Source organism: Stylophora pistillata, chromosome 6, assembly GCF_964205215.1.
Source record: "Stylophora pistillata chromosome 6, jaStyPist1.2, whole genome shotgun sequence".
NCBI lineage: Eukaryota > Metazoa > Cnidaria > Anthozoa > Scleractinia > Pocilloporidae > Stylophora > Stylophora pistillata.
The window spans coordinates 11,473,291-11,495,743 of NC_142524.1; the positions used below are offsets into that span (position 1 = coordinate 11,473,291).

General features: G+C 38.3%; 4 protein-coding genes and 1 long non-coding RNA gene across 6 annotated transcripts; 3 read left to right on the forward strand and 2 right to left on the reverse strand.

Moving 5' to 3' along the window:
• Window positions 1–143: 143 nt before the first annotated feature.
• On the forward strand, window positions 144–5,286 carry LOC111340507 (uncharacterized). The gene is made up of 3 exons (XM_022947364.2): window positions 144–313; window positions 4,267–4,616; window positions 4,769–5,286. The coding sequence occupies exons 1-2, from the start codon at window positions 247–249 to the stop codon at window positions 4,605–4,607; spliced, it is 408 nt and encodes a 135-aa protein (XP_022803099.2). The 5' UTR covers window positions 144–246; the 3' UTR covers window positions 4,608–4,616; window positions 4,769–5,286.
• Window positions 4,979–6,901, reverse strand: LOC111340508 (uncharacterized). The gene is made up of 3 exons (XR_002695761.2): window positions 6,773–6,901; window positions 6,394–6,504; window positions 4,979–6,153 (listed from the first exon to the last, which is right to left on the reverse strand). It is a non-coding gene; the product is annotated as an uncharacterized LOC111340508 (long non-coding RNA).
• Window positions 6,881–11,053, forward strand: LOC111340510 (uncharacterized). Its single transcript, XM_088726086.1, has 2 exons — window positions 6,881–7,016; window positions 8,690–11,053. The coding sequence occupies exon 2, from the start codon at window positions 9,485–9,487 to the stop codon at window positions 10,607–10,609; it is 1,125 nt and encodes a 374-aa protein (XP_088582212.1). The 5' UTR covers window positions 6,881–7,016; window positions 8,690–9,484; the 3' UTR covers window positions 10,610–11,053.
• Window positions 11,054–11,846: 793 nt separating this feature from the next.
• LOC111340511 (multiple coagulation factor deficiency protein 2 homolog) lies at window positions 11,847–14,718 on the forward strand. Its single transcript, XM_022947369.2, has 2 exons — window positions 11,847–12,061; window positions 12,873–14,718. The coding sequence occupies exons 1-2, from the start codon at window positions 11,931–11,933 to the stop codon at window positions 13,165–13,167; spliced, it is 426 nt and encodes a 141-aa protein (XP_022803104.1). The 5' UTR covers window positions 11,847–11,930; the 3' UTR covers window positions 13,168–14,718.
• A 589-nt stretch (window positions 14,719–15,307) lies between these two features.
• On the reverse strand, window positions 15,308–20,843 carry LOC111340492 (A disintegrin and metalloproteinase with thrombospondin motifs adt-1). Of its 2 annotated transcripts, XM_088726088.1 has the most exons (8): window positions 20,758–20,817; window positions 20,446–20,532; window positions 19,762–20,093; window positions 18,969–19,249; window positions 18,394–18,570; window positions 17,544–17,714; window positions 16,567–16,740; window positions 15,308–15,546 (listed from the first exon to the last, which is right to left on the reverse strand). In XM_088726088.1, exons 3-7 carry the CDS (start codon window positions 20,046–20,048, stop codon window positions 16,568–16,570), a joined length of 1,089 nt encoding a protein of 362 aa, XP_088582214.1. In that variant the 5' UTR covers window positions 20,049–20,093; window positions 20,446–20,532; window positions 20,758–20,817; the 3' UTR covers window positions 15,308–15,546; window position 16,567. The 2 variants fall into 2 exon arrangements, with proteins under 2 accessions (XP_088582214.1, XP_022803081.2); XM_022947346.2 differs by lacking the exon at window positions 20,446–20,532 and having other exon boundaries at window positions 20,758–20,843.
• Between the last annotated feature and the right edge of the window lie 1,610 nt (window positions 20,844–22,453).

Sequence of the window (22,453 nt, forward strand, 5' to 3'; positions counted from 1 at the left end):
AAATAACGTTTCCGGAAATATGGGAAATGTGCATGGCTTATTGTTTTATCCTCGTGGGTCACCTGCATACTCTATTTATAACTATTTAATCCAACCAATCAACGCAGTCACGGAAAATTTATCACGAAATCCAAGCGTGCCACGTCAGCAATCTATATTTCTGCATACTTCAGTGCTTTCGGTTTTCGGCGTCAGGCAGGAGCAGTTATTCTTTTCAAAGATTTAAGAACTTATAGACCGCTACAGATGATTAATCGGGCGAATTTTTGTATTTTGCTTTTCCTGACATGCTTGTCGCCAGTTAAGGCGGAAGGTAAGTCCAATAAACTGAAATCTGCTTATCTTTCGGTTTTTTAGCCACCGCTGGAATGGAATAGGTCTTCATGATATTCAGCGAGAACTACTTCCGAAGCTTAGAATTCTTATCAACACAAATGCCGTACCTAACTGCTTAAAATACATGGTTAAAGCAAGATTTTAGCTTTCGACTTTCACACTGCTCTTCTTGAATTCGTTAGTTGCAAACATCGACAAAAGCCTCAAACGGGGGAAATCAGTGTTTTCATTGCACAGTCCAATACCAGTGTCGTGTCTTAAAGTCACTTTAACTCGATTTCAGTATTTCGTTAAACGACGCTCCTGCTTCTCAGAGAGTTTTTACCGGTAAATCTGTAAGAAAACATTACATTTCGCCGGTAATTGTGATCGAAAGGCAGCTAACTCTAGACATTTCCGAATTTTATAATGATTCTTGAAGGGCTTGACTACTGGAGTTATCAGAACCATTATTTTTATTTCATTCAACAGTTGTGAATGACTTACGTCCTTCTCACTGGCTTTTACAAAGTAAAGAAATTTATTTCAAATATAGTTGGATCAACAGATATAATTACACAGGAAGTAATGTTTTTGTTTGTGCTACCTCTGCAAATTCCCAGAAAACGAAAATGTTGTACCCAGTCTCCTTCGTCATAACGAGGTAAGATCAATGCCAGTAAGTGAAGAGACCTTAACTGTGCCCTCTGCTTCGAAAAGCACAGGTTTGAACAGCGGTTAAAGCTTATTTATCGAGTGGAAATGGTTTCAGAATTTATGAAAGCCATTCGCCGACGCAATTTTTTTTTCATGGGGTAAATTAGGGTGAACGAAAGGCGGCCCGATTGTCGAGAGTATAAAGAGCGCAAATCTGGAAAACACATGTTCTTCGCTGGTGAGAAGCAAACACTCAGTTAGCCATAAAAGTGTATTCGGAATTGAAATGTGCATCTGTATCTTCGATGGTATCCTTAATATCATCATTCCTTGAAGTAGGGAGTTTTTCAGGTCCTCCGGAACTTTCCAATACCTTTATCGTTCGGGTTTGTTATTGTGGCGAAAAATCTTATTATTGTACTTATTATTTATATTAAAATGATTACATCTTGACCGAAAAATCACACTATACTGATAATTAAGTTTTCTTTCGTTTAGCAACACATGACGATTCCATTGTAGTGCTGTAGTAGTGGTTGCTGCTGTGATGTTAATTATTAGTTTTTAGCCAATCAAAGACCCCTTTAATGAGATGGCAGGATCGTGAACTAATGTCGTCTGTCTCTTCATCGAGACTGGGTAGATTGCAACACCGACGAAACAAAAGTCTCAGTAGCAAAGATCTCAAAGCAATAATAAAGAAGAAATGTCATTTCAATTGTAGCAGTTCAAAGGTTTTTTTTAATTTTGAGTGTGCAGTGCTTTCAATAAGCACCGACGGCCGACGAAAAGCTTAACTTCACTCAGAGAAGTCGGCTACATTTTCCCTAAATTTAAATAATTAAAGCAAGATTCTATGAGAACTAAATTGAAATTAATTTTGATGGGCTTGTATGAACTTTTTACCTCAATCTCAAAATTAAATAATTACCAAAAGATTGGACGCGACTCGTTGGTCACGGCACTCGACTCGTTTTGGGGTGGTGTTAGGACGCAAGAGGTTTACGAAAAATTCAACTGCGTGCAAAGTATGGAATCTAATTACCGTCATTTGTTTATCGTGTTCAGGAGTTCATTGTGGCCTGATAAATCGAACCTTGGATGAAAGCTGCATTTTCTTGAATGACAACCACGTGTGCATGTGATTTAGATTGCTACTTTTATATACTTTATATGTTTATAAATATTTATTATATATGCTTTATATACTATTTATATACCTTTAAATACTTTTATTTTCTGGGTCCGCAGTAATTGGCTTCAGCTGTTTCGGTGTCCCTGCCTAAATTTTAAAGTTATTATTAGTGTATTGTTACGTTCTTATTACAAGGCTTGTATATCTTCAGTTTTTTCTTCGGTATTCTTCAGGGCAAAGCTAATGAAATAAAATAAATAAAAATAAATAAATAAAAATATGAGTCATGGTATTACAAAAAGAACAGAACCAAAACAAATCGGACACTCATTTAAATGTTTTATTTTTTTCCACTTGCATTTGAAGTCTGAGTTAAAAGCTGCAGCTAATTGATCTTATAATATAAGGGGCAAAATTACTGAATTGTGATTGGTCAAGACAGAGGGCATTTTTTTTTTTTATTAATTTTTGTAATTGCCCCGGGCAAAATTACTTGAAAATGATTGGCTGAAAATTGCTTAGCAACGGCTGCCAAAGTAAAGAAATTTTTGTTTGTTTTGTAACAGTGGCGTCCCATTTTGTGCGACATCAGTAAGAAAAAATTTCGCCCCTTATATTATAAACAACTAATCACATGGTTCCTTGCAAAATTAAGGACTAATATCACTTGTGTTTTCGGAAGTTGCAGAAATTGCTCTTGTCGCTGCGCGACTTGGGCAATCTCAGCAACTTCCGAAAACACACGTGATATTAATCCTTAATTTTACTTGGCCCCATGCGATTACCTATACTTATTATCCAACTGCACTTTGTAGGGTACAAATAACACCATAGACGAGTACAAATATCACGCGATATTTGTTAAACAAGTTTTCTCGCATCGCGCTAGTGAAGAGTTACGAACAACAAATGGCAGACAATTTGAATCATATTTCCGATGACAAAGAGTCAGAATGGCTGGCAAATATACATCCCAGTTTATTAGATGAATCGAACGAAGAAAAACAGCTAGACGACCTGGAAATTTCTTCATTTATTGAAGAAAATAGAAACAGCAACATGACAACGCACCAATTCCATTCCGCTTTGCATACTTCTGTCACACACTCCCCGAAAATAAATATCTGCGAAATTCGCCCACACTGAAATAACAGTTTGGTGTGTTGGATAATAAATAACTTATTAGACGTTTTGTTGTGTACTATCGCTGAGTACTTTCACTCGTTATTTGTATTTTAACTTACCCTACAGGGTCATCAAACTACGGCACAACTCATAAAAATACTCGGTGATACTTATACACAACAAAACGTCTAATAAGATATATTTATCACAGTTTCTGGCGGTTGACTTGGTGGGTAGGCAGAGAAGCTTGGAATGTTTTTCACCCGCAAACTGTTTATGGGTTCACGGGAAAAAACAAAGAAACATGGGTGAAAGATTAAAAACGCTACTGGATGCTTTCTTACCGGTAGTAAGTGATTCTGTTTAGCTCCATTGTTTTTTAGTGGCAATGACCTTAAAACTTCCAGGAAGTGCTTGCAAACTTCCATTTTTAGCTTATTAGTATTATAAAAATAAAAAAAAATTGTTGCTGTTGATGGGGAGTTTTCCTTTGTCTTCTGCACTCAATTTTGTCTCCAGAACTCCAGAACTCCAGAAATGGTGTTTCAGAGCTTCCAGCTGTCAAAATTTTCTGGGGGGGCATGCCTCCAGACCCCCCTAGATTAAGGGGCCCGACAGCCCCTACGGTCGGTTACTCTCACTAACCAGCTGCCTACTTGAAATTTTATTAAAACCCCTGAGTGTGTAACATCTGAAATCCAAGTGATTGTTGGGCAATTTATGAAAGCTGTAGCTTTGCTCTGATCCAACTTGGTATGCAAAGAATATTAATACTATGTACTTTAATCCATAGAAGTGGTACGTTATTTTTTTTTATTTCTTTTGCTCCTTTATTGAAGCATGATTCTTTTTAAATCTCAGATCTTCCCCCTTCAGACCACTAAGCCTCAAATTTAATCAGAAATTGGAGAACTCCCCAATTTATACCACAAAAGATTTAGACTATCTTAAACTGGGCACAAAATCTTGCACCCCATTTCCCACAACCCAGTCTGCCTTTTCGTTCAACATTAACACGATATTTTTTTAATCAGATTCAGACAAAGGTGGATGGTGCTGGGGAGAGTATGTCAATGCGGGCGTGATAGGAGGTGTAGCAGCAATGATAGCAGCCCCTTTTCTCCTTCCAGCCGCAGGATTCACCACTGCAGGTGTTGCTGCTGGATCAGTGGCTGCTGGCATTCAGTCAGCAGTATATGGGGGAACTGTGACTGCAGGAAGCGTATTTGCAACCCTTCAAAGTGCAGGTGCTGCAGGCCTAGGAGTCACAACATATGCTGCTGTTGGTTCTTTTGGTGCAGGAGTGGCAACTTATGTCAAGAATAAGCTTGCTCCTTGTGAGCAAGAATCAAAATGTTCTTCAGACCAGGAGTAATTTAGACAGGTGACTGACTTCCATATATCAGGAAAGTTTGCAATTGATTGTATATAGGTGCAGTTATAGAATTGCATCGGTGCTGGTTAAGGAAATGAAATACTGAGCACATTAAGTTTGTAATAATGACACACTTATTTGTTTTTATTGTTTTTCTTCAGACAAATGCCTTGAAACAGCCAGGTCAGCCTAGAGGAGGACATTAGGGTTTGCAGTATTAAAATCGACCCTTTTTCTTCACATGGCATTGCAGTGTTGTAGTAATCTCAAACCTGACAGTGTATGATGTTTTTAATTTCAAATCAGTGATTTTCAGTTAAACAAACCACTACTGGTGTTGTAGTTTATTCTTTAAGCCTTTAAAAAACTAGATTTTGATAACCTTCAAACAAAATAAGCAAGAAAATAAGCATCAAGAAATGGTTAGATATTCTAGTCTTCTCGGATAGGGATGAATAAATGAAGTTCTTGTCTCCTGCAGGGTTGGGGTAGTAGACGTTAATTTCCCACACAGGAGATTACTGTGGGATGGATGTCCTCCCCTGGGGTGGGGTGGGATGGGTGGGTTTATTGGGCCCGCAGTAACTGGTGCAAGCTGTTGCAGTGCCCCTGTCGGTTGGCGAAGCTAAATAAAATAAAATAAATGCAAGTTAACCTTTAATAAAGAGTTGGTGCTTGATTCCAGGCTGTGTTTGTTTACATTTTTCTTGACCTCTGGACCCCTACCACACTCACAATCCACCAGCTTGAGAATTAATCGTGGTGTAGGTGTGTAGATGATATTTCTTGCAGTGATGCAGTGTTTATTCTACTTTTTTTTTGTTTTGTTGCATTTTTCAGAACCCCCCTGTCCCCATGGAGCCATTTAAAACCAAAATGTAATTTGGGGGCATCACAATTTTCAACAAGCACATGTATGTAGAAGTTAAACATTCCACGCAGTTTGCTAGAGTGACCGATATAGAAAATGAAATTCAATCTTCACACCACCTTTTTTTTAGTTTTCTGTTGTCTCATAGTGATGAATTCCAAATGCTTGATAAAAAATACTCCAAAGACCTGCATCAGATTCATGAAAAGCCATTTTTCTTGATAAGGGAGATAAATTAAACAAAATATTTTTTTTGAGACAAGTTATTAAAAGGGTATTTTTTTACTTAGTGCAAGGTTAATATAATAGCTGAGCATTGCATTGGCTAAGTTCTTAGTTTGCATACCATTAATTTCAGCTCGAAGACATTAAAGTTAAGGTCCATAAAGAGGGCAGTGATAAAAAGTTGAATGTAGATTCATACTATCAAACGAGCTCGATCAAGAAGGAATTTATTGCTTGGCAAAGTATTGTGCCATGATATGACAACTGAATTCACAAATCACATTAGTTTTCTTTGTTTTGACTGATGTGTTTAAAGCTAATTTTACAGTTGTTGCTGAAATTATTAGAAAGTTTCTCTATTTGATGGAAAATACGAAACAATCAATTTGTGTTAAGTGGCTCATAATAGCCTTTTTCTCTCATAGCGGGATCAAAGTGCATTACCCATGCCTGCAATGCAATCAGAAATAATGAATATACAAAGCATTTACCATCCTACTTGCATGCAGTTAGATCATGCAGTTACTGGTTGAATTCTCCCCATGTAAGAGGAATACATGTAAACAGTAAGTTTTCATATAGACAGGAGACCAACATTACTTGCTCATTATAAGGAACCAAAGGCTTCTGAGGAGTGTAATTTGGACATCAGCCCAGTGTATGAAGCAGAAAACAAACAGATCATCTTACCTCATCAAAGTTCAAATTAATCAACTTTCCTATCTTAAAGCTTTCCTCAGGCCTGCCACTATAGACACTGCTGTTGTGTCTTGTCATCACCTCATTCAACACTACACCAATCTACAAAAGAGCAGAGAAGCCAGGTGAGTGTTGCACGAGGATTATTAACTTCCCACCATTTATGCTGCGCTTGCAGAGCCAGCCTATATAGTGATTGGTGACAATTTCACTTTTCTAGGAATGATCTGAAAATTTTCCCTTCTTGAGAGAACCTCGCCAAAGTGAAATCAGTAATCGAACACGATGAGACTCCAAATTATAGTTTCGACAACCACTGCAAAACTCCCATAACTAACTCAAAAGAGAAAAAACTCTCAATTTAACATACCTTTTCTGAAACTTCTACGATAATTCCTCTCTCGTGTTTTCAAGGGAACTGGATTGCAGTAGGAGAGAGGCTACTTCCGGATAAATTCTGAGCATTCTACCGGAAGTGAGGTATACGGGCAACAAGTCAGGTGGTAAATACAGCACAAACACTGATATTTTATCGATATAAGTAAAGACAAGAAATTATGGCGACCCAAGGAGAAAACAAAACAGCCGACAGAAAGGGGAAAATCTTAGGACATGTAAGTAACTCAAATAGCTGTAAGACGAGAAGGCCACCGGTAAATTTCTGGTTAATATTTTGAAGTCTGACAAGTTATTGAAAAAGTTCTATTTTCGAATTCCTGATTACGTTTTCCATTTTTCTGCCAAAAAGTATGAATTAAAGTTTGCAGCTCGGGTGGACTAAAATTTACATTGAGAATCAGTTCTTGTGATTTCTGTACAAGCAAACTACCATTTCGAAAACAAGAAAATTTTTCTATGGTGGCTACTGCCTCCCACTGATGGCGAAGCCACATGTGTTGTCGAAATGAGTAAGTGTGGGTAAGTGATACTATGAGTGAGTGTTACTACTTATTTTGTTTTTCGTAGTATCTTAAGTAGTTCGACATTTTCACTCGATATACAGTTGAGTTTTTTCCTTCTGGAATTTCTGGCTTGTAGCCACTGGGATATTATGTTTTCAGTTCTTTTCATGATAATAAAATAATAATAAATAATAATAACACCTTTATTTAGACACGATAATGTTTAAAGCTGAAAAAAATAATTTGGATATATCAACAAAGTTGAAATGGAAAATTGGACACCGTAACGATTACAAAAGCTGACGTTTCGAGCGTTAGCCCTTCGTCGGAGCGAATAGAGGAATTGTGGGTTGTGTGTACTTTTAAAGGCAGAAATTGGAGCTACGTTATTGGTGGGAACATGGCTGAACAGCTTGTGGGGTCGTGTGTAAATCTAAATAAACTCTAAATAAAATAAATTCAAATGATGATGGTTTTTGAGGAGAGGGGAAAACCGGAGTACCCGGAGAAAAACCTCTCGGAGCAGACTAGAGAACCAACAAACTCAATCCACTTATGACGCCGGGTCCGGGAATCGAACCCGGAACACATTGGTGGAAGGCGAGCGCTCTCACCACTACGCCAACCCTGTTCCCCTTCATGGAACTATGGAGGGCAACTGAAGACGATAAGCAATATCTCACAATCATTTCAGGATTTCGTGCGATTTTACTGAAACGGCAAAAATTGCTAAATTCGTGTAGTGAGCAAGGGACACCGCGGAAATACGTTTTAGAGCACCATACGGTATTTTACTGGTCAGCGGACAGCTTAACAAAACCATGAAATGCCGATAACTTTTACTATGTTTTCGCCGTGAGTCTAGTCGACAGCGTAAAAAGGCAAAACTTAGAAAGAATACTGTAAACTTAGCTTTGAAACTCGGCTCACCTTTTGGTTAGTTCTTATACCCAATCATATATTTTGCGAAAATAAGTTTACGAAACCGATAGTGGTTATCAGTATTAGCAGTTTCAAGTGTGAGGGAAATTTTTTGGTCTGAATCAAGAAATCGACAAATTTTATGAATCTGGGCTCTTTTATAAGAAAAAAGTGCCTCATTTTCTTCAGGAGGAGTATAGAACACTGTTTGTCATTATGATCAACGCAAACCGGGGAGAGGTCTCCAAGTAGTGCCAGACCCCCGGAAAAGCTCTCCGCGGGAGGAGAAGCATTAGTCCTGTAGCGTTATTAAAGAGAGCATGCTCGCAGGCTTTTGTATTAAAGAGAGCATGCTCGCAGACTTTTGTTTTAAAGAGAGCATGCTCGCAGGCTTTTGTATTAAGCTTTTACACCTCAACATCATTATGCCTATTCTCCAAACTGTTCTCTTTTCATTTCCTCAGGTTCTAAGGAGGAGAATTTGTAAAACCAACAAGAGCTTCTTTAGTTGCTGATCATTTCTTTTATTCTCGTGACCTTGGTGTTTGGTTGTGGGATGATATTGTAGAGGGAAATTAGATCCTTATAACTCTCAAGAGTTAACCGTCTTTCTTCCATGTAATTTTTCTCTTCGAAGATCGCATTCATGAGGCTTGCTCGCAACGATTTCCACTTGCAATGACGTACTGCTAAGTTATGTTAGACAACTCTAGATGATGATATCGTAAGTTTCTCTGAGCATAATTATGTGCGATACGCAATTCTTTGGTCACTCTCCGTACATGTGACAAAACACGAGGTGACAGACAGAAAATTGCAGAAAAAGCAGAAACACAAACAGCCAGTGACACTACGAGGTGGTTGAGTTGCAATTGTATCTGCTTATTTATCCCATTTTCAACGAGTTTTCATTACTGGACGTTTAAAATTTCTATGAAAAAAGAGAAAAGGTTAAAAAAACAAATGGATTAACACGATTTTTAATAAATGCTTGTGAGGAATTTTGATTGTAGGAAATAGCCTCGATATTCTTGTTTAAAATCCCTTAGATCTCACGTGAAAATTGTTTCAACGTCCCAGCAGCTCCGTACAGAATTGTGTCCGCTAATGAACCTTTTCATAGAAAGTCCCTACGGGATGGGCGGACTAGCACTGAAATCTAGCAGGTTTCCGCTAGCTATGTTTCCAATGAGTACACTTTCACATCTCTGAAAGACTGCGCGAGAAGCTGCGCGTTGTACTCGGAAAGTAGCAGTGTAATGGAGGGCATGAAAAGCAAAGAGGACATTTCCGGCAGAGAGCTTGTTGGTGAAATGAAAGACATGCTGAATAATTTGATTTCTCAGTTGTCAGCTGCCGGGTTAACAGTCCACGTGCTTCAAAATCGCGCTGTTGTCACTGAACGAAACGAACTGAGAGCGTTCAACGTTTATGATGGAGAAGCGGCCTTGCAGTTTGTGAATCAACCGGACCATGCCGACAAAATTATTTCCTTCAATTCTGAGCGATTTTATTGTCATACAGAGTACCTAGTTCTTAGAAGTCAGTATTTTCAAGCTCTGCTTTGCGGGGTCTACCGCGAATCAAGCATGGACTTTATCTCCGTTCACCTGCCGGCGCCTGGAAATATGGAGCCTATTTTGCGCTTTATGTATTCGGGTATTGCAGAAGACGCGCTTTTTGAAGCTCACGAAATATTCAGCACGATTCAAAACGCTAATTTCTTGGGTGTCGAGGAATTGTTGAGTAAGGCAGCCGAAAACTTCGCCTTAAGGTGGAAAGTTAACGCTGTTTCTCCTCTTTTTAGGCGAAGTATTGTTGACTCGGAATTTTTGTCGTCGATTTTAGAATCGGGAACAAAAAACGCCGTTTTCAGCGAAGGAGACATGCTGAGAATTGTAGTTTTGTGGAACGAAGACGAAGAAAGCCCAGAATGCAATTTTTCCGAGTCAATCCGTCTTCTTATGGAGCACAAATGCTTAGAGAAATCAGGCTTGACAGATTTGGAATGGGCTTTAGGCAAGAAACCTCCGCTGTTTTGCTCCATTGAACAGTCCGCGTTCCGCCCAGTGTATCAACGCGCGATCCAGGATTCCACGCGTGCAGTCGAGAGAATGCGTGTGCACGAGGACAAGATCAAGAGCCTTTATCAGTGCGTGCGCACGCTGACGAGACAACTTGAGGAAGTCCGCTGTAACAGATGCCAAATTTTCCTTCCTCGGGCCGCTATAAAGACCAGAACCTGTATTGTGACCCGACATCAGGGAGAGTACGTGGTGAACAAGGGCTGGAGTTGCTGCAGGCAGCTGATTAAGAGAAGCAAGGGATGTAAGCCGGTCAGTTTGTCCAGGCACTGCATGTCTTTGAATTCAAGGTCAAGATGATTGACACCGTCCCCGTTACTGTGACAACACCAGTGCACTGTGCAATGGCAACAGAGAATGACGTTATTCGTGATAACCTTTGTGAGCCTCGCAGTTAGAGAAACAATTTACATGACCATCGTTACTTTATAGTGTTATTAATCATTACTAATATATTATGTACAAGTACCATTTTTTAGTTTTCCTTAGGCACTAAATTTTCTCTCGGCAAGTTTTAAATCAATTTAGGTTTACGAGTTTTTTTTTCCAAAAGGAATTTTATTTTACGGTGTCTTTTACGACACTGTCGAACATCAGTTTTGTTAGTGGCATTTTACGATATTCATAAGAATTTTTAACTTTCTACAGCTTGTGATACGAGTTTGTTGTAATTTATTTTTTAAAAAACACAAGTTTTGGCTCGATTTATTTTAAAACATTTTAAAGATAGAGTTGAAAACCATATTAATCGTCTTGATGCATTAATCTGAATGAGACTAAGAATTTACTTTCGAACCTTCTCTCGTCTGTCGAAGCCAAATCCCATTTCCCCGTTTTTAGAGGTACTCCCCCTCCCCCCCCCCCTACTCTAGACGTTTCCTCTTGTTGGTAAAGGGACATACACAGATGTACATAGGATATATCACTTTTTGCAAATTAAATCGAACACTTCCCTGAGCATAGAATGAATTCATAAGGAAATTATATTGTTTTATCGAAATGAGTGCCATCTGTCCGAAGTTAGATGGAAACGGAGGAATTCGAAACTTCAGCATTTCCCCGGGAACCTCCCCGAACCCCTCCCATGGAAAATCCTTTGGCATTTAAACTTTTCAGCGTCCGCTTGAGTCAAAATTTGAAAACCCCACCCAAGTGCTGGACTGATGGTCAACTATTTGGAAAAGGTAAAACTAGTGACTAAGTTTTGACTTTCTACCCGTTACGAAGCTTTAAAACCTAGACATTGTACATCTTTTCTTCCGAGTCATTTCCTGGCGAAAGTGAACTAGTCACCTTGAAACATGCACCTCCTAAATTAAAGACACGACACTCGACATTTCCGGTTCAAATCTCCCACCCCACCACAGTCAGGCAAGGTTCCGTCTGCTGTCCGGGATGTCGAAGCTTGGAAGTGATCGGCATATAATTTAGACGTAATTCTCCAAAATCAAACGGCTCTCTGAAAAAATTAGACAACCGCACAGCGCTGTGGACCGATAAGGGGTTGGAAATAGTCAGGGTCCATTTCCTGCTTAGTAACCGTGCCTTTCTTTTGTCAAATCAGTCTCGTGAGGAAAATTTTACTGAAAATTTGGCGACTTAAAACTAAATTTGTAGGAAAATGGTGACTCATCGATGTGCTTGTGGGATTTTACTGTTCATCTCTCTAGTTTGCTCGATAAAATCTGATGAGACACAGGCTGCGGGGATACAAAACCCTCTACACGATGCAAAACTGACACATGACAAAGAGTAAGTGAAAAATCCTGTAGTTGATAGTTTCAGACATAATATTATTTCTTCTAAACCAGTGGTACGATTACTTAAGTCTTCCGTAACGTAAGGTTTTTTTTTTTTTATTTTACTTATTTTGACGCAATTTATGGACCCATTGTCTCGTCTTATTGACAAGCCAACCACAAATTGACTATAGCGTATTAAGTTATTACACGTGTACTAAAGATTCTATGTTGATGAAGCCTAGTCCACTGATCAACTTTTCTATTCTGAACTGTGTTATTTAAGATAACATTGATAGTGATGATCCGGAAAACAGTCGGACTCTGACATTTGGTCGGTATGAGCCAGCAGTTACGTTTTTGCCAATTTTGTCAGAATGTTGTAATATAAAATTCCCAAATTTCTGTGTCCTTTTTAGATTAACAATCCAGAATCATTTTTTCCCTTTGAGATCTTACTTACAAGTCACAAATCTCGCTTTTTTTAATGAGATGGATGTTGCATGCTAAAAAGGCAATGGGAGATCAGATCCTCTGTAAAGTTTGTTTTGCAAATATGGCATTTCTAATTGACCGTTCAACTTCTAGAAGTGATCAGCATGTAACTTCTCCCTATAATATCCATACATTATCCACCAAACAGGTAATGAGAATACCCAAGCTTATCAGATAGATGTTTTCATCTTGGACCAAATTCTTGTAGCTAATTTACAAAGAAATGTGTCGCAGCCAGAGGAGGGAATTAACAATCAGATCTTGGGAGTGAAGGATTAAGTCAAAAATAGTTAAGTTTACTCCAACTGACATTTTTATCCAAATTGCAGCCATATTAAGGAACATCTTAAGGATGAAATTGACCTAAAGGATGAACAGATGTCTGACGAGGATCTCCAATTCCACTACTTTAAACTGCATGACTATGATAATAACAACAAATTGGACGGAATTGAACTCATGAATGCCATGACTCATTATCATGATGAAGAAGGTGAAGGAAAGAATCCTCAGTATAGTGACGACGAAATGGGACACATGATAGATCAAATTTTAGACGAGGATGACCTTAACAAAGACGGCTATATTGATTATCCAGAATTTGTAGCATCACAGAAGTCTTAACATACAGAGATATTTCAATATCAGATGTTTGTGTTTTTGAGAACAATTACAATGGTCTGTTTGTTACTGATAGTGTCAGTTATAACCAGAGTCAGGAGAGAGATATCTCCCTTTGGTTGCCCCCCCCCCCCCAACATGTAAGTGTTAGGGGGGGGGCAGGGAGAGATGAGAGGGGTAGGTGATCTTGAGTAGAAACTCACTTGAACTCTTGATGGGGCTTTGTACCCTGCGAGCAGAGCCTTTTCTTAATCCATCCTCAAATCTAAAAGGGAAAAAGGCTCTGCCGACATCCTGTTGTTGCTCGTTTGAACATGCGCGGCGGTTGCCTAGAAACTGATCCTTTTCCAGGCCCCCTTGAACAATTGTGGGCACAGATTTGGTCATCTGTGTACATGAAAAACAAAGGCATGTGTACCAAAACTGGTTTGACTGGAGGCAAAACCGCTTGACTAGCCCAGAGTTTTGGGCTTTCAGCATTTCAAAGCAACAACAGGATGTCAGCAGAGCCTTTTCCCTTGGAGGGTTAAAAAGAAGAAAAGAAGAAAAGGCTCTGCTCGCAGGGTAGGGGCTTTGCTCCCAGGTTCTCCAAATCCTGAAATTTCAGAGCAAGTCATGTGCATGTACTTTTTAAGTACCTCTTGTTTCTTAAGTACCTGAATTTTTTGTAGAGAAATAGAGCTTAATTTGCGTAAGTGCTGAAGTCAATGATGCTTAAAATTTATCTGAAAATTTCACCATTATCCATTAATTTTTGAGTTTAAAAGACAATTACATCAACTCTACACTTCTGTGATCCTATTAAAAATCACAATGGTCCAAATCTGTACCCTCTTTAACACCTAACAATCCTACCTTCATCTAAAGCCCAGGCCAGTTTGCTTGGATGTTCAGTTCCTTCACTTCCCCTTCCATACATGTGTGGCATACATGTGTGGTTGGTATTAACTAAAGATTCTAAATAACTTTTATAGTACATGGCTGTAAGAAGCTTCATAAAGAGGGGATGTCTCCTTCCTCAGACTCTCTCTATCTGACACCACTTTTGTTATTCTATAACAGAATTACAATTAATAATAAAATTATGTGAATGGATTTAAAAGAATGAAGTTTAATACAATCAGTTAACACGAAAGAACACTGTAACATTTTTCCTTCCGTCTGTCAAGTCTGCATTTTGCCAGATACATTGAGAAAGTAAAATGTGTATCATGCTTTGTCAATATGACAAAGTCAAGTAGCCTAAAATGTAGAAAATGTTACTTGTCATAACAGTTGACTAATATTTCTCAAGTCCGGGAGTTGGTTGATTGTTTACTGGTCACATTTTAACCCTTTCATTCCTCATTCCCAAGATCTAATTTAGTAATTCTCCTTATTGTCTGCCATACAATTCATATGATTATAGATCAGAGAATTTGGCATTTGATCAACTAATAATCCCATGATTGATATTTTTCTTTATTCTCATCACTTATCTGCTTAACATTGCATTGATATTTTAAGGAGAAATTCTGTCTTGGTCACTTGCGAGAATAAAAGGGTTAGACCTTTCCCATTTTTTTCTTACATATTTTTCCCATTCCCAGTTCTCGAATCGCAGTCCCAGTGATGCAACTGATGTTTTCTCAGGCCAGCCCATGACAGGCCAACCTCAATTCCTACTTCACCCTTGTAAGACAATATCTCCATTTCTTTCTTCCAATTTTTTCCAACATCCAAGTTTCAGTCATACTGGAATGAGACATTTATCTATGGTTATCTGCTGCACTCAAAACTAATCATGGGTTATAGTAATTCTGAGGGAGAGGGGGGAAGAATTTTTGTTGCTCTAGGTTTCTCTAACAGCTTACAATTTTGGCACTGGGGAGTGGTGGTGGGGGGGAAGGAAGTAAAAGTTAAATTTTTGGAAGAGCAAATTTTGACTGTCTTCTTAGTAATAGAACAAGCAATATTTTTGTTGAATTTGTTTTAGTCCAGTATTTGGCTGGAAGAATATTATATATTTTTTCATTTCTCTAAGGCTTCTTAAGGCCAGAAATTCTTCTGAAATTCTTCAGCAAGGGGAAAATTTCAAATCATCCACCTTTAGTGACCAAAATAATTGTTGTCAAATGACAGCTTCAATACATCATACAACAAATAATAGACATTTTTGTTTCTTTATTTAACCAACACCAAAAGTGCAAATGAAGAACGATAAGTTTCAGCAAGAGATTATATAATACTGTTTATATTCTCTTGGCTCCAGTGTAGACACTAAACATAATACCACTGGTGACGCTAAGTATTCTACAATCAAAATATCCCCAGCTAAAACATTCCTAAAGCCTTCGCTTGATTCCCATATAATTCCCACTTGTTTCCAGGCTGTTTTTGGAGCTGCAAGAACAATTTGGAACAAAAACATGGAGTGTGGTCATGAAAGATCAGTTGTTGATCCCTTAAGAGAGACCAGCATTTAACTTCTCCTTAAAACGTCACCCCTGAATCACACATAAAGGCCATGAAGAATAAAGGAAATGATCATTAACCAAAGAAGCCTAAACAAATTCATCTTGTATGAAAGCGATCCTCGCAGTAATGAAAACTATCTATGTAATAGTGAAAGTAAGGCCTGAAAAGGATTCAGGCCCTTACGAGATTTGAACCCATGACCTCCGCGATACCGGTGCCAGGGGTGGATCCAGGAATTTTTGATAGAGGGGGTCCAGACTTTGATTCAGAAAGGACTGTTGGACTCTTTTGAGGCAAATTACTTCTCCCCCACACCCCCCCACACCCCCTCCCACCAGTCGCGGTTGCACGTTATAATTCCTTGGCCGCTTACCGTTTACTTGGATTCATTAATTTAAAAAATAAGCCAGTTAAAAAGTGATATACGATCCTGCGGATGTAAGAATTTCAGTCTCAAAGTTGTAAGCGTCAGGTCTGATAGGGGGGGTCCAGACCCCCCGGACCCTCCCCCGTGATCCGCCACTATGTACAGTGCTCTACCAACTGAACTAACGAGCCAACTGGAAGTTGGTCCTCATGTTGGTTCATATTAAAACCTCGAGGTGGGCCTGAATTTTTTTCAGGCCTTATTTTCACTACTACATAAGTAGTGTTCATTATTACGAGGATCCCTTTCATACACTTCTTAGAACCGCAGCACTCGTATATGATTTTCATATATTCAAATCCACCAGTTCATCTTGTAAGCACCACGAGAAAGGTATGGAGAACATTATAAAGAATTTACAATTTAGAGCGTAAAGGGATTTCACATAGAAACGGCAAAGTGCAACCGTCAAAAGATAAAAAATGGCGGGAAAAACATGATCACGTAGTCACTCTTGTCGTTCACGTTTCACGAAAACGCGGACCTAAATCTCACTATTATCTAATAGTCTCCCATACCTTAGGCACATTTCACTTTGCATCTCTTCTTCTTCTGGCTTTTTCCCTTGCAATTCTTCCCATTGCCGGATTTTGGCGGGTTGGTGCAGGTGCGGGTCTTGTACTTTTTACCTCTCTTATTGCACTTGCCTTTACATTCCCCATACTCACTCCACTTTGACCATCCGCCGTTTACTGTAAGTGCAAAATGGAACACAGTCCATGAATTGTCGACTTATATTTCCTTGGCGCAATGAAAACAGGAGCTAAATGAATTTCACAGTGAATTTATTACATCTCTCAGTCGGTACGTTCGCTGTGATTGGTCAATTTAACAGGTCATATTTCAATTGTATGGCCCGCTCAATTCAAAAGTGTCTTTGAATTGAAATCAGCTTCCCCTCTGTATTTGAACCCAGAGTCCATATTTTTAGTTACTAAAACTCGTTTTTCCCCTAGCCAGGATTTATGGCCCGCGCGCTTAGCGCTTAGGTCGTATAAAGAGCATACCAAACGGAAGTTTATCTCAAATGTTTATACAAAATGACGACAGATTTTTTCACGTCAGGATGAAGAATTTTTGGTTTATGATGAAAAAGCAAAATTTTTTAGATAATGTCACACCGGGGAGTCGTTCAAACATCCTTCTTCTGAGGGTTCCTAATAAGAACCAATCGGGACTTCTCCTTGACAAAACCTTACGAATGACTGTCGTAAAACCAAAACCAAAGTACTCAATTAGCCAATCAGAAGAAAGGAAAATACCCTAAAAAGAGCAAATAACAAATCAAAGTAAAACCGCTGGAAAACGCAGGCGACCAAGTGGTAATTGGTTTAAGATTTGAATCTGATTGGTTGTGAGATTGGCGCGAGTTCGGGACCAATCACAGGGCAAAGTTAAGCAAAAACAAAACAGGAGCGGGTTACTTTCGACGCTCAACTGAAAAGTTGCTCTTTTATCATCAACAATAGCGGTTTTATGTGCTAATTATAATCACCGTCGCATTCCTGAGTGTTGCATTCCATTGTCTCCTCGCTCATGCCCATACAATCCTTGCCGCCATGTGCCGGGGGAGGGTTTGAGCAGGTTCTACTGCGGGACTGAACACCGCCTCCGCATGGTTTGGAACACTCGCACCACTCTCCGAACTCACTCCAACCTCCGTCAACTGCGAAAATTTATAACAAAGATGGTTAGTCGTTGCATATTAACTTATCAAAATAACAGCTTATCAGAAATTTCTGAAGGACACCATGACAGTCTTTTGTATACTGCCTTATACTAAAACGTAACAATTTTTTTTTTTTTTTTTTGAAGAAAAACTTTCAAGACTAACAGAAATGAGAAGCTTCTTGATTAAAACAACAATCATGACAACTAAAGCTATTGCATTGCTGTGTTTGTTTTCAAGTAGACAGCCATATTAACACCTTCACTACCGATCACCTCAAGATTATTTCATCTCTTTTTAAGGTGACTCACTCATCTGGTCAGAGAACGGCAGTATAATTTATAGAAATGATAAAAAAATATCTTCTAGAATACAAGAAACCTCATAGCCATTAAAAATCATGAATCTTTTCTAGTGGTATGCGCCCTTACGTATAACTTTATTACAATTTGCAGTAATTGGTAAAGAAAACAAAGGGAAAAGATTAATGGCGAGGAAACCAATAAGGCTTGTAAGCTTAGGTTTCCTCACAAGCTTTACGAGAAAAATGAATATCGACAGATATAACAGATGTTGTAAAGAACGTGTTGACAAGCCATCTAGTAGTCTATTGTAGGATTAGCAGTTGTTGGGAATAGATGTTTGAGGTTTTTTCCAAAGGATGTGAAGTGCCTACCAGCGCAAGGTTCAGCATTACAAGCCCTCGTTTCTTTAGCTGACCCTGAACATTGGGCTCCTCCTCCTGACGGAGGAGGATTGGTACAGGTTCGTGAGCGCTCTTGCATTCCACCTCCACAGGTAGCGCTGCATTCACCAAAGGGTCCGAAGTCAGTCCATCCACCATTAACAACAGCTGAAAGAAATAAGATATTTCTAAAATAAGTAGGTTTGTTGAGCTACATAATAATTATTGTCATCGTGAGTGATAAGTTAATTTTGATCATATTAATTCTGTCATCTTGGAGGAAAAAGTATATATGAGTGTTAAATGAGGCCCGAGTATCGCGAATCTTATTACCAGTACCTTCTCCTTGGTGGTGAGATGTTCCATTTAAAATGTAGGGGTATTTTGGTTCCTAATATTCATCAGAGTTTTAAATGTATGCCCCCCTTTTTACACTTTCAATTTTAAAATTTCACATATTCCTTTATTTAATCTCTTACTCCTTTTATAAATCTAACACATGACTGAGAGTCTTGAACTTTCCTTTTTAAAATTGTCAAAATTTTGAAACATATAGAATGCAATACCTTTCTTCATTCTGCAACATTTGAATTTTTCAATGCAGTAGACGTGCTCACAGCCGCTCTTATAGAGTCCAGTCATGTAATAGCCTGCCCGTTTACATTCGCTCCAACCTTCTTTGTCGAACGAAAGGGTAACATCCTCATCGTAACAGTCTTCATAAGCGTTTGGGTGATTCTGTGGACGACAACACTTGGCCTCTTCGATGTTGTAAATATTTGTTGAATCACTGATGTAGATACCCTCCATGTAATAACCAGCCGGACACAGGGCCCAAACATTCTTTCTGAAAAGGAAAGGTGACAAAGAAAAACGTACTGACAAGGAAAAACGTACTGACAAGGAAAAACGTAGGATATACGACAACTAAAAATATTGTTTTATCTGCAATTAAAGGAGAAATACAAGCAATCGAATGAACAGAAATCATCGATCTAATTTTGGAAATAGAGGGAAAACCGACCAAAGACGGTTCTAGATCGAGTCAAAAAACCTTACAGTATCAGAATCAATACATGTAACTGCTGAATATTCAGTTAAACTACATAACTTCAAAGTGGTGATCTCTCGAGAAAAAGGGCCCCTTTTTTATTTATATTTGAAACCATCTTCTTGACTGATAAACAATAAGATTTAAATCACTGGTTTCTTGAAAATACCATCTGTAAAGCTTTCTACTTTCAACAACTTACTGATAAAAATGATAATGGAAATGAAGATGACTTGCTGATACAAGTATTTGTAATAATGATAATGACCATGGTGGTAACTATTCAACCTCAGAAAGCCACGACTCACCCGTCCAATGCACTCCACCAGTTTGCATTTGTGCAAGTAGAAGGTTGATTAGCATTACTTGGTTCACTGGCTCCGCAGCATTTTCCTTGCTCGATAAGCCAAAGGCCGTTGTTCCCCCCTGGGGCACTTCGCCAGAGTCCTCTGAGGAAGGTGCGATCATTTGCACATACAGACCAACCTTTCTTGTCCAGACTCGCCCACCAATTTGCTGTGTCACAGCTCAGAATGGCATCAGGCTGAATCATCAGCAATATGCTGATAAGGTGAAGTGCAAACGCAAGTTTCATCTTCTAAAGACTATCTTTCACGCTTCAAAGTGTAGACTGAAAACGCTGGAGATCCAAGAGTTATATATTTAACAAAAGGTTTGTAGTTCGTGTGTCAATGTTATCGTAAGAAAGGATGAATTGTTTGGACATTAAACTGAAGACCAACTGCTTCTAAGAGGTCGTGCCTGAGTTCAGCGAAAACCCTGCGTCTTTCTTCTTTGAAAAGTAATAAAATGGGAAAGCCTCAATAGAAATGTGCATTCCTACAGGTTATAATTTTTTCCAAACCCAAATTTTTAATTCAAGGATAACAAAACAAAACTCTTAGTGAAGTTGTCAAAAATATTTGTAAAAATTACGATGTTGATCCACTAAGTTTAGGAGGATTTCCAATGAGATTTTGAAGATTTTTTACCTCGTCTTGTGGTCAGGCCTTAATGCCCCGTAAATTCTATACCGTGATCAAATCTTGGAGTTGTCCAATGATCCTCTTATAATTTCACTGACATCGAGAAAAGTCATGTAACGAGACAGAAGTGTGCCGACGGAAAAAAAAAAGAAAAGTACGCTAAAATGTGTCCAATACATTCCACTCTCCGATTCTGCTCCTTCAGAATTCAGGACCAATATTTTCAGAGATAAATGTATTAAATCAACTATCGGAATAGCTTAGTCAACAAAACACATTTTCAAAGGAAAACTGCAAACGTTTGCAGAATTCTCTCACCTTTCTTCAAAAGGAGCAGAATTTTGTTAGGAAGGCTAAGGAACGAAGAAAGGCTTTCTCTTCTTGTTTCACGCCCCAAACTGTGTGAAGAGAGTTGAGTATCGAGTTATCTTTACACTGGGAGGTGGTATGCGACCCTAATATTAATAACTCATTTTTTCGGAAACAAGAACGTTCCCATGCAACAATAAGGTATCGGAATAATTGCATGCTTACAAGTCATTACGTTAGGAGCAAGGCAGTATTGAGAGTAAAGGTACTTAAAAAAAAACTTGTGATAAAAATTCAGGTGAGAAATTTCTGGGGGCCTTTGCAATAAAATTTGAGCAAGTTCAAGGCTAAAATTATTCAGTGTTTTTAATGTTCAAAAGTCGCATGTTGAGAAGATAATTAAATGTCCGAATCTTTGTTAGCTTAAGGTTAATAACAAGTCAAATGTGTTAGAATGTAAAATGAATCCCGCCACTCGTCCTTGCTTGGATCATAAAAATAAAAATAAAAAAATTATAACTTCTTTTTAATAATAGCCACACAAAGAAAAACTGCTTACAATACTTGCATTAACTAAATTAAGGATACTTACATGGAATTCTCTACATATATTACGTGTGTAACGATGTTGTTACAAATGTTATCAAAATTTAAAATTAGTTACATATGAGTGATAATTTTGGAATGTTTGTAACTTTTCTTTTAGCATAATTGATATCCTTTCTCAACAATTAACCTTAATTGGCCATCTATTATCTCAGTGGACTGGAATGCTTTTCACGGAAAGCATTCTCACTTTTTGTGCATTATAAACTCATGTAAACCAAAGATCGACACTTAAAAAGTTGGAAGGACACTTCAATTTCTACCCAGGTTACTATCTACCTTGTTTTGAACTACTTATTCATACACCGTTAAAGAGAAGAAGGACCACCCATATGGCCATCGAGGTGTTAAAACTCGATAGCCTGCTGAGAAAGTGAGGGGGTACGAGTGATGTTGAGATTCAGTAAATATCCCGCCGATTTAGGAATATCCCACTTGTTAATAACATTACTTACTTGGTGTTTCGATATCCCAATGAAATAACGTGTAATGTGTGTAGGCGATCTCCTTGTTAGGAAAGACGTTCTTTTCTTAACAGCATGCCCCTTTTAGACCTTTTCTATTTTAAATAAAATGTATCGCCAGGTTTTAACTCGTTAAAAATTAAACATAACCATGATAAATTTACTTTGGTAATATCAACTAAGTTTAAATTGTAAATTGGCCACCGTAAAGAGTTAAAAAGCTGACGTTTCGAGCCTTAGCCCTTCGTCATTCGCTCTGATGAAGGGGTAACGCTCGAAACGTCAGCTTTTTAACTCTTTGCGGTGGCCAATTTACAATTTCAACTTAGTTGATATAACCAAATTACCTTGTTACCCCCACCGACGCAGCACCACAGTTTCTTTAGAAACTTACCCCCTTTATTCATGACAAATTTAGTTTTTTTTGTTCAATATTTTAACAGGTATAAAAAATAAAAACAACTCATCGTCTTCTATGAACCATTTTTTCTAGCTATCATTTCTTGTATATATCACCATAATGAAAACAAAAATGCTGCTCATGTATAGATGGCTCCTTAATTGCCATTAAAAGAATTATTGAATGGTTTAATTTGTAAGACAAAAAATGCACTTTAAAATATTTACGTTGGTAA

Coding starts and splice junctions, on each gene's coding strand:
- LOC111340507 (XM_022947364.2), top strand. CDS start 247: ATGATTAATCGGGCGAATTTTTGTATTTTGCTTTTCCTGACATGCTTG. Junction 314..4,266: donor GTCGCCAGTTAAGGCGGAAG/GTAAGTCCAATA, acceptor TTTTTTAATCAG/ATTCAGACAAAGGTGGATGG.
- LOC111340510 (XM_088726086.1), top strand. CDS start 9,485: ATGGAGGGCATGAAAAGCAAAGAGGACATTTCCGGCAGAGAGCTTGTT.
- LOC111340511 (XM_022947369.2), top strand. CDS start 11,931: ATGGTGACTCATCGATGTGCTTGTGGGATTTTACTGTTCATCTCTCTA. Junction 12,062..12,872: donor AAACTGACACATGACAAAGA/GTAAGTGAAAAA, acceptor TCCAAATTGCAG/CCATATTAAGGAACATCTTA.
- LOC111340492 (XM_022947346.2), bottom strand. CDS start 20,048: ATGAAACTTGCGTTTGCACTTCACCTTATCAGCATATTGCTGATGATT. Junction 17,715..18,393: donor TAATGCTGAACCTTGCGCTG/GTAGGCACTTCA, acceptor AAATTTTCGCAG/TTGACGGAGGTTGGAGTGAG. Junction 16,741..17,543: donor CAACACTCAGGAATGCGACG/GTGATTATAATT, acceptor TTGCACTTACAG/TAAACGGCGGATGGTCAAAG.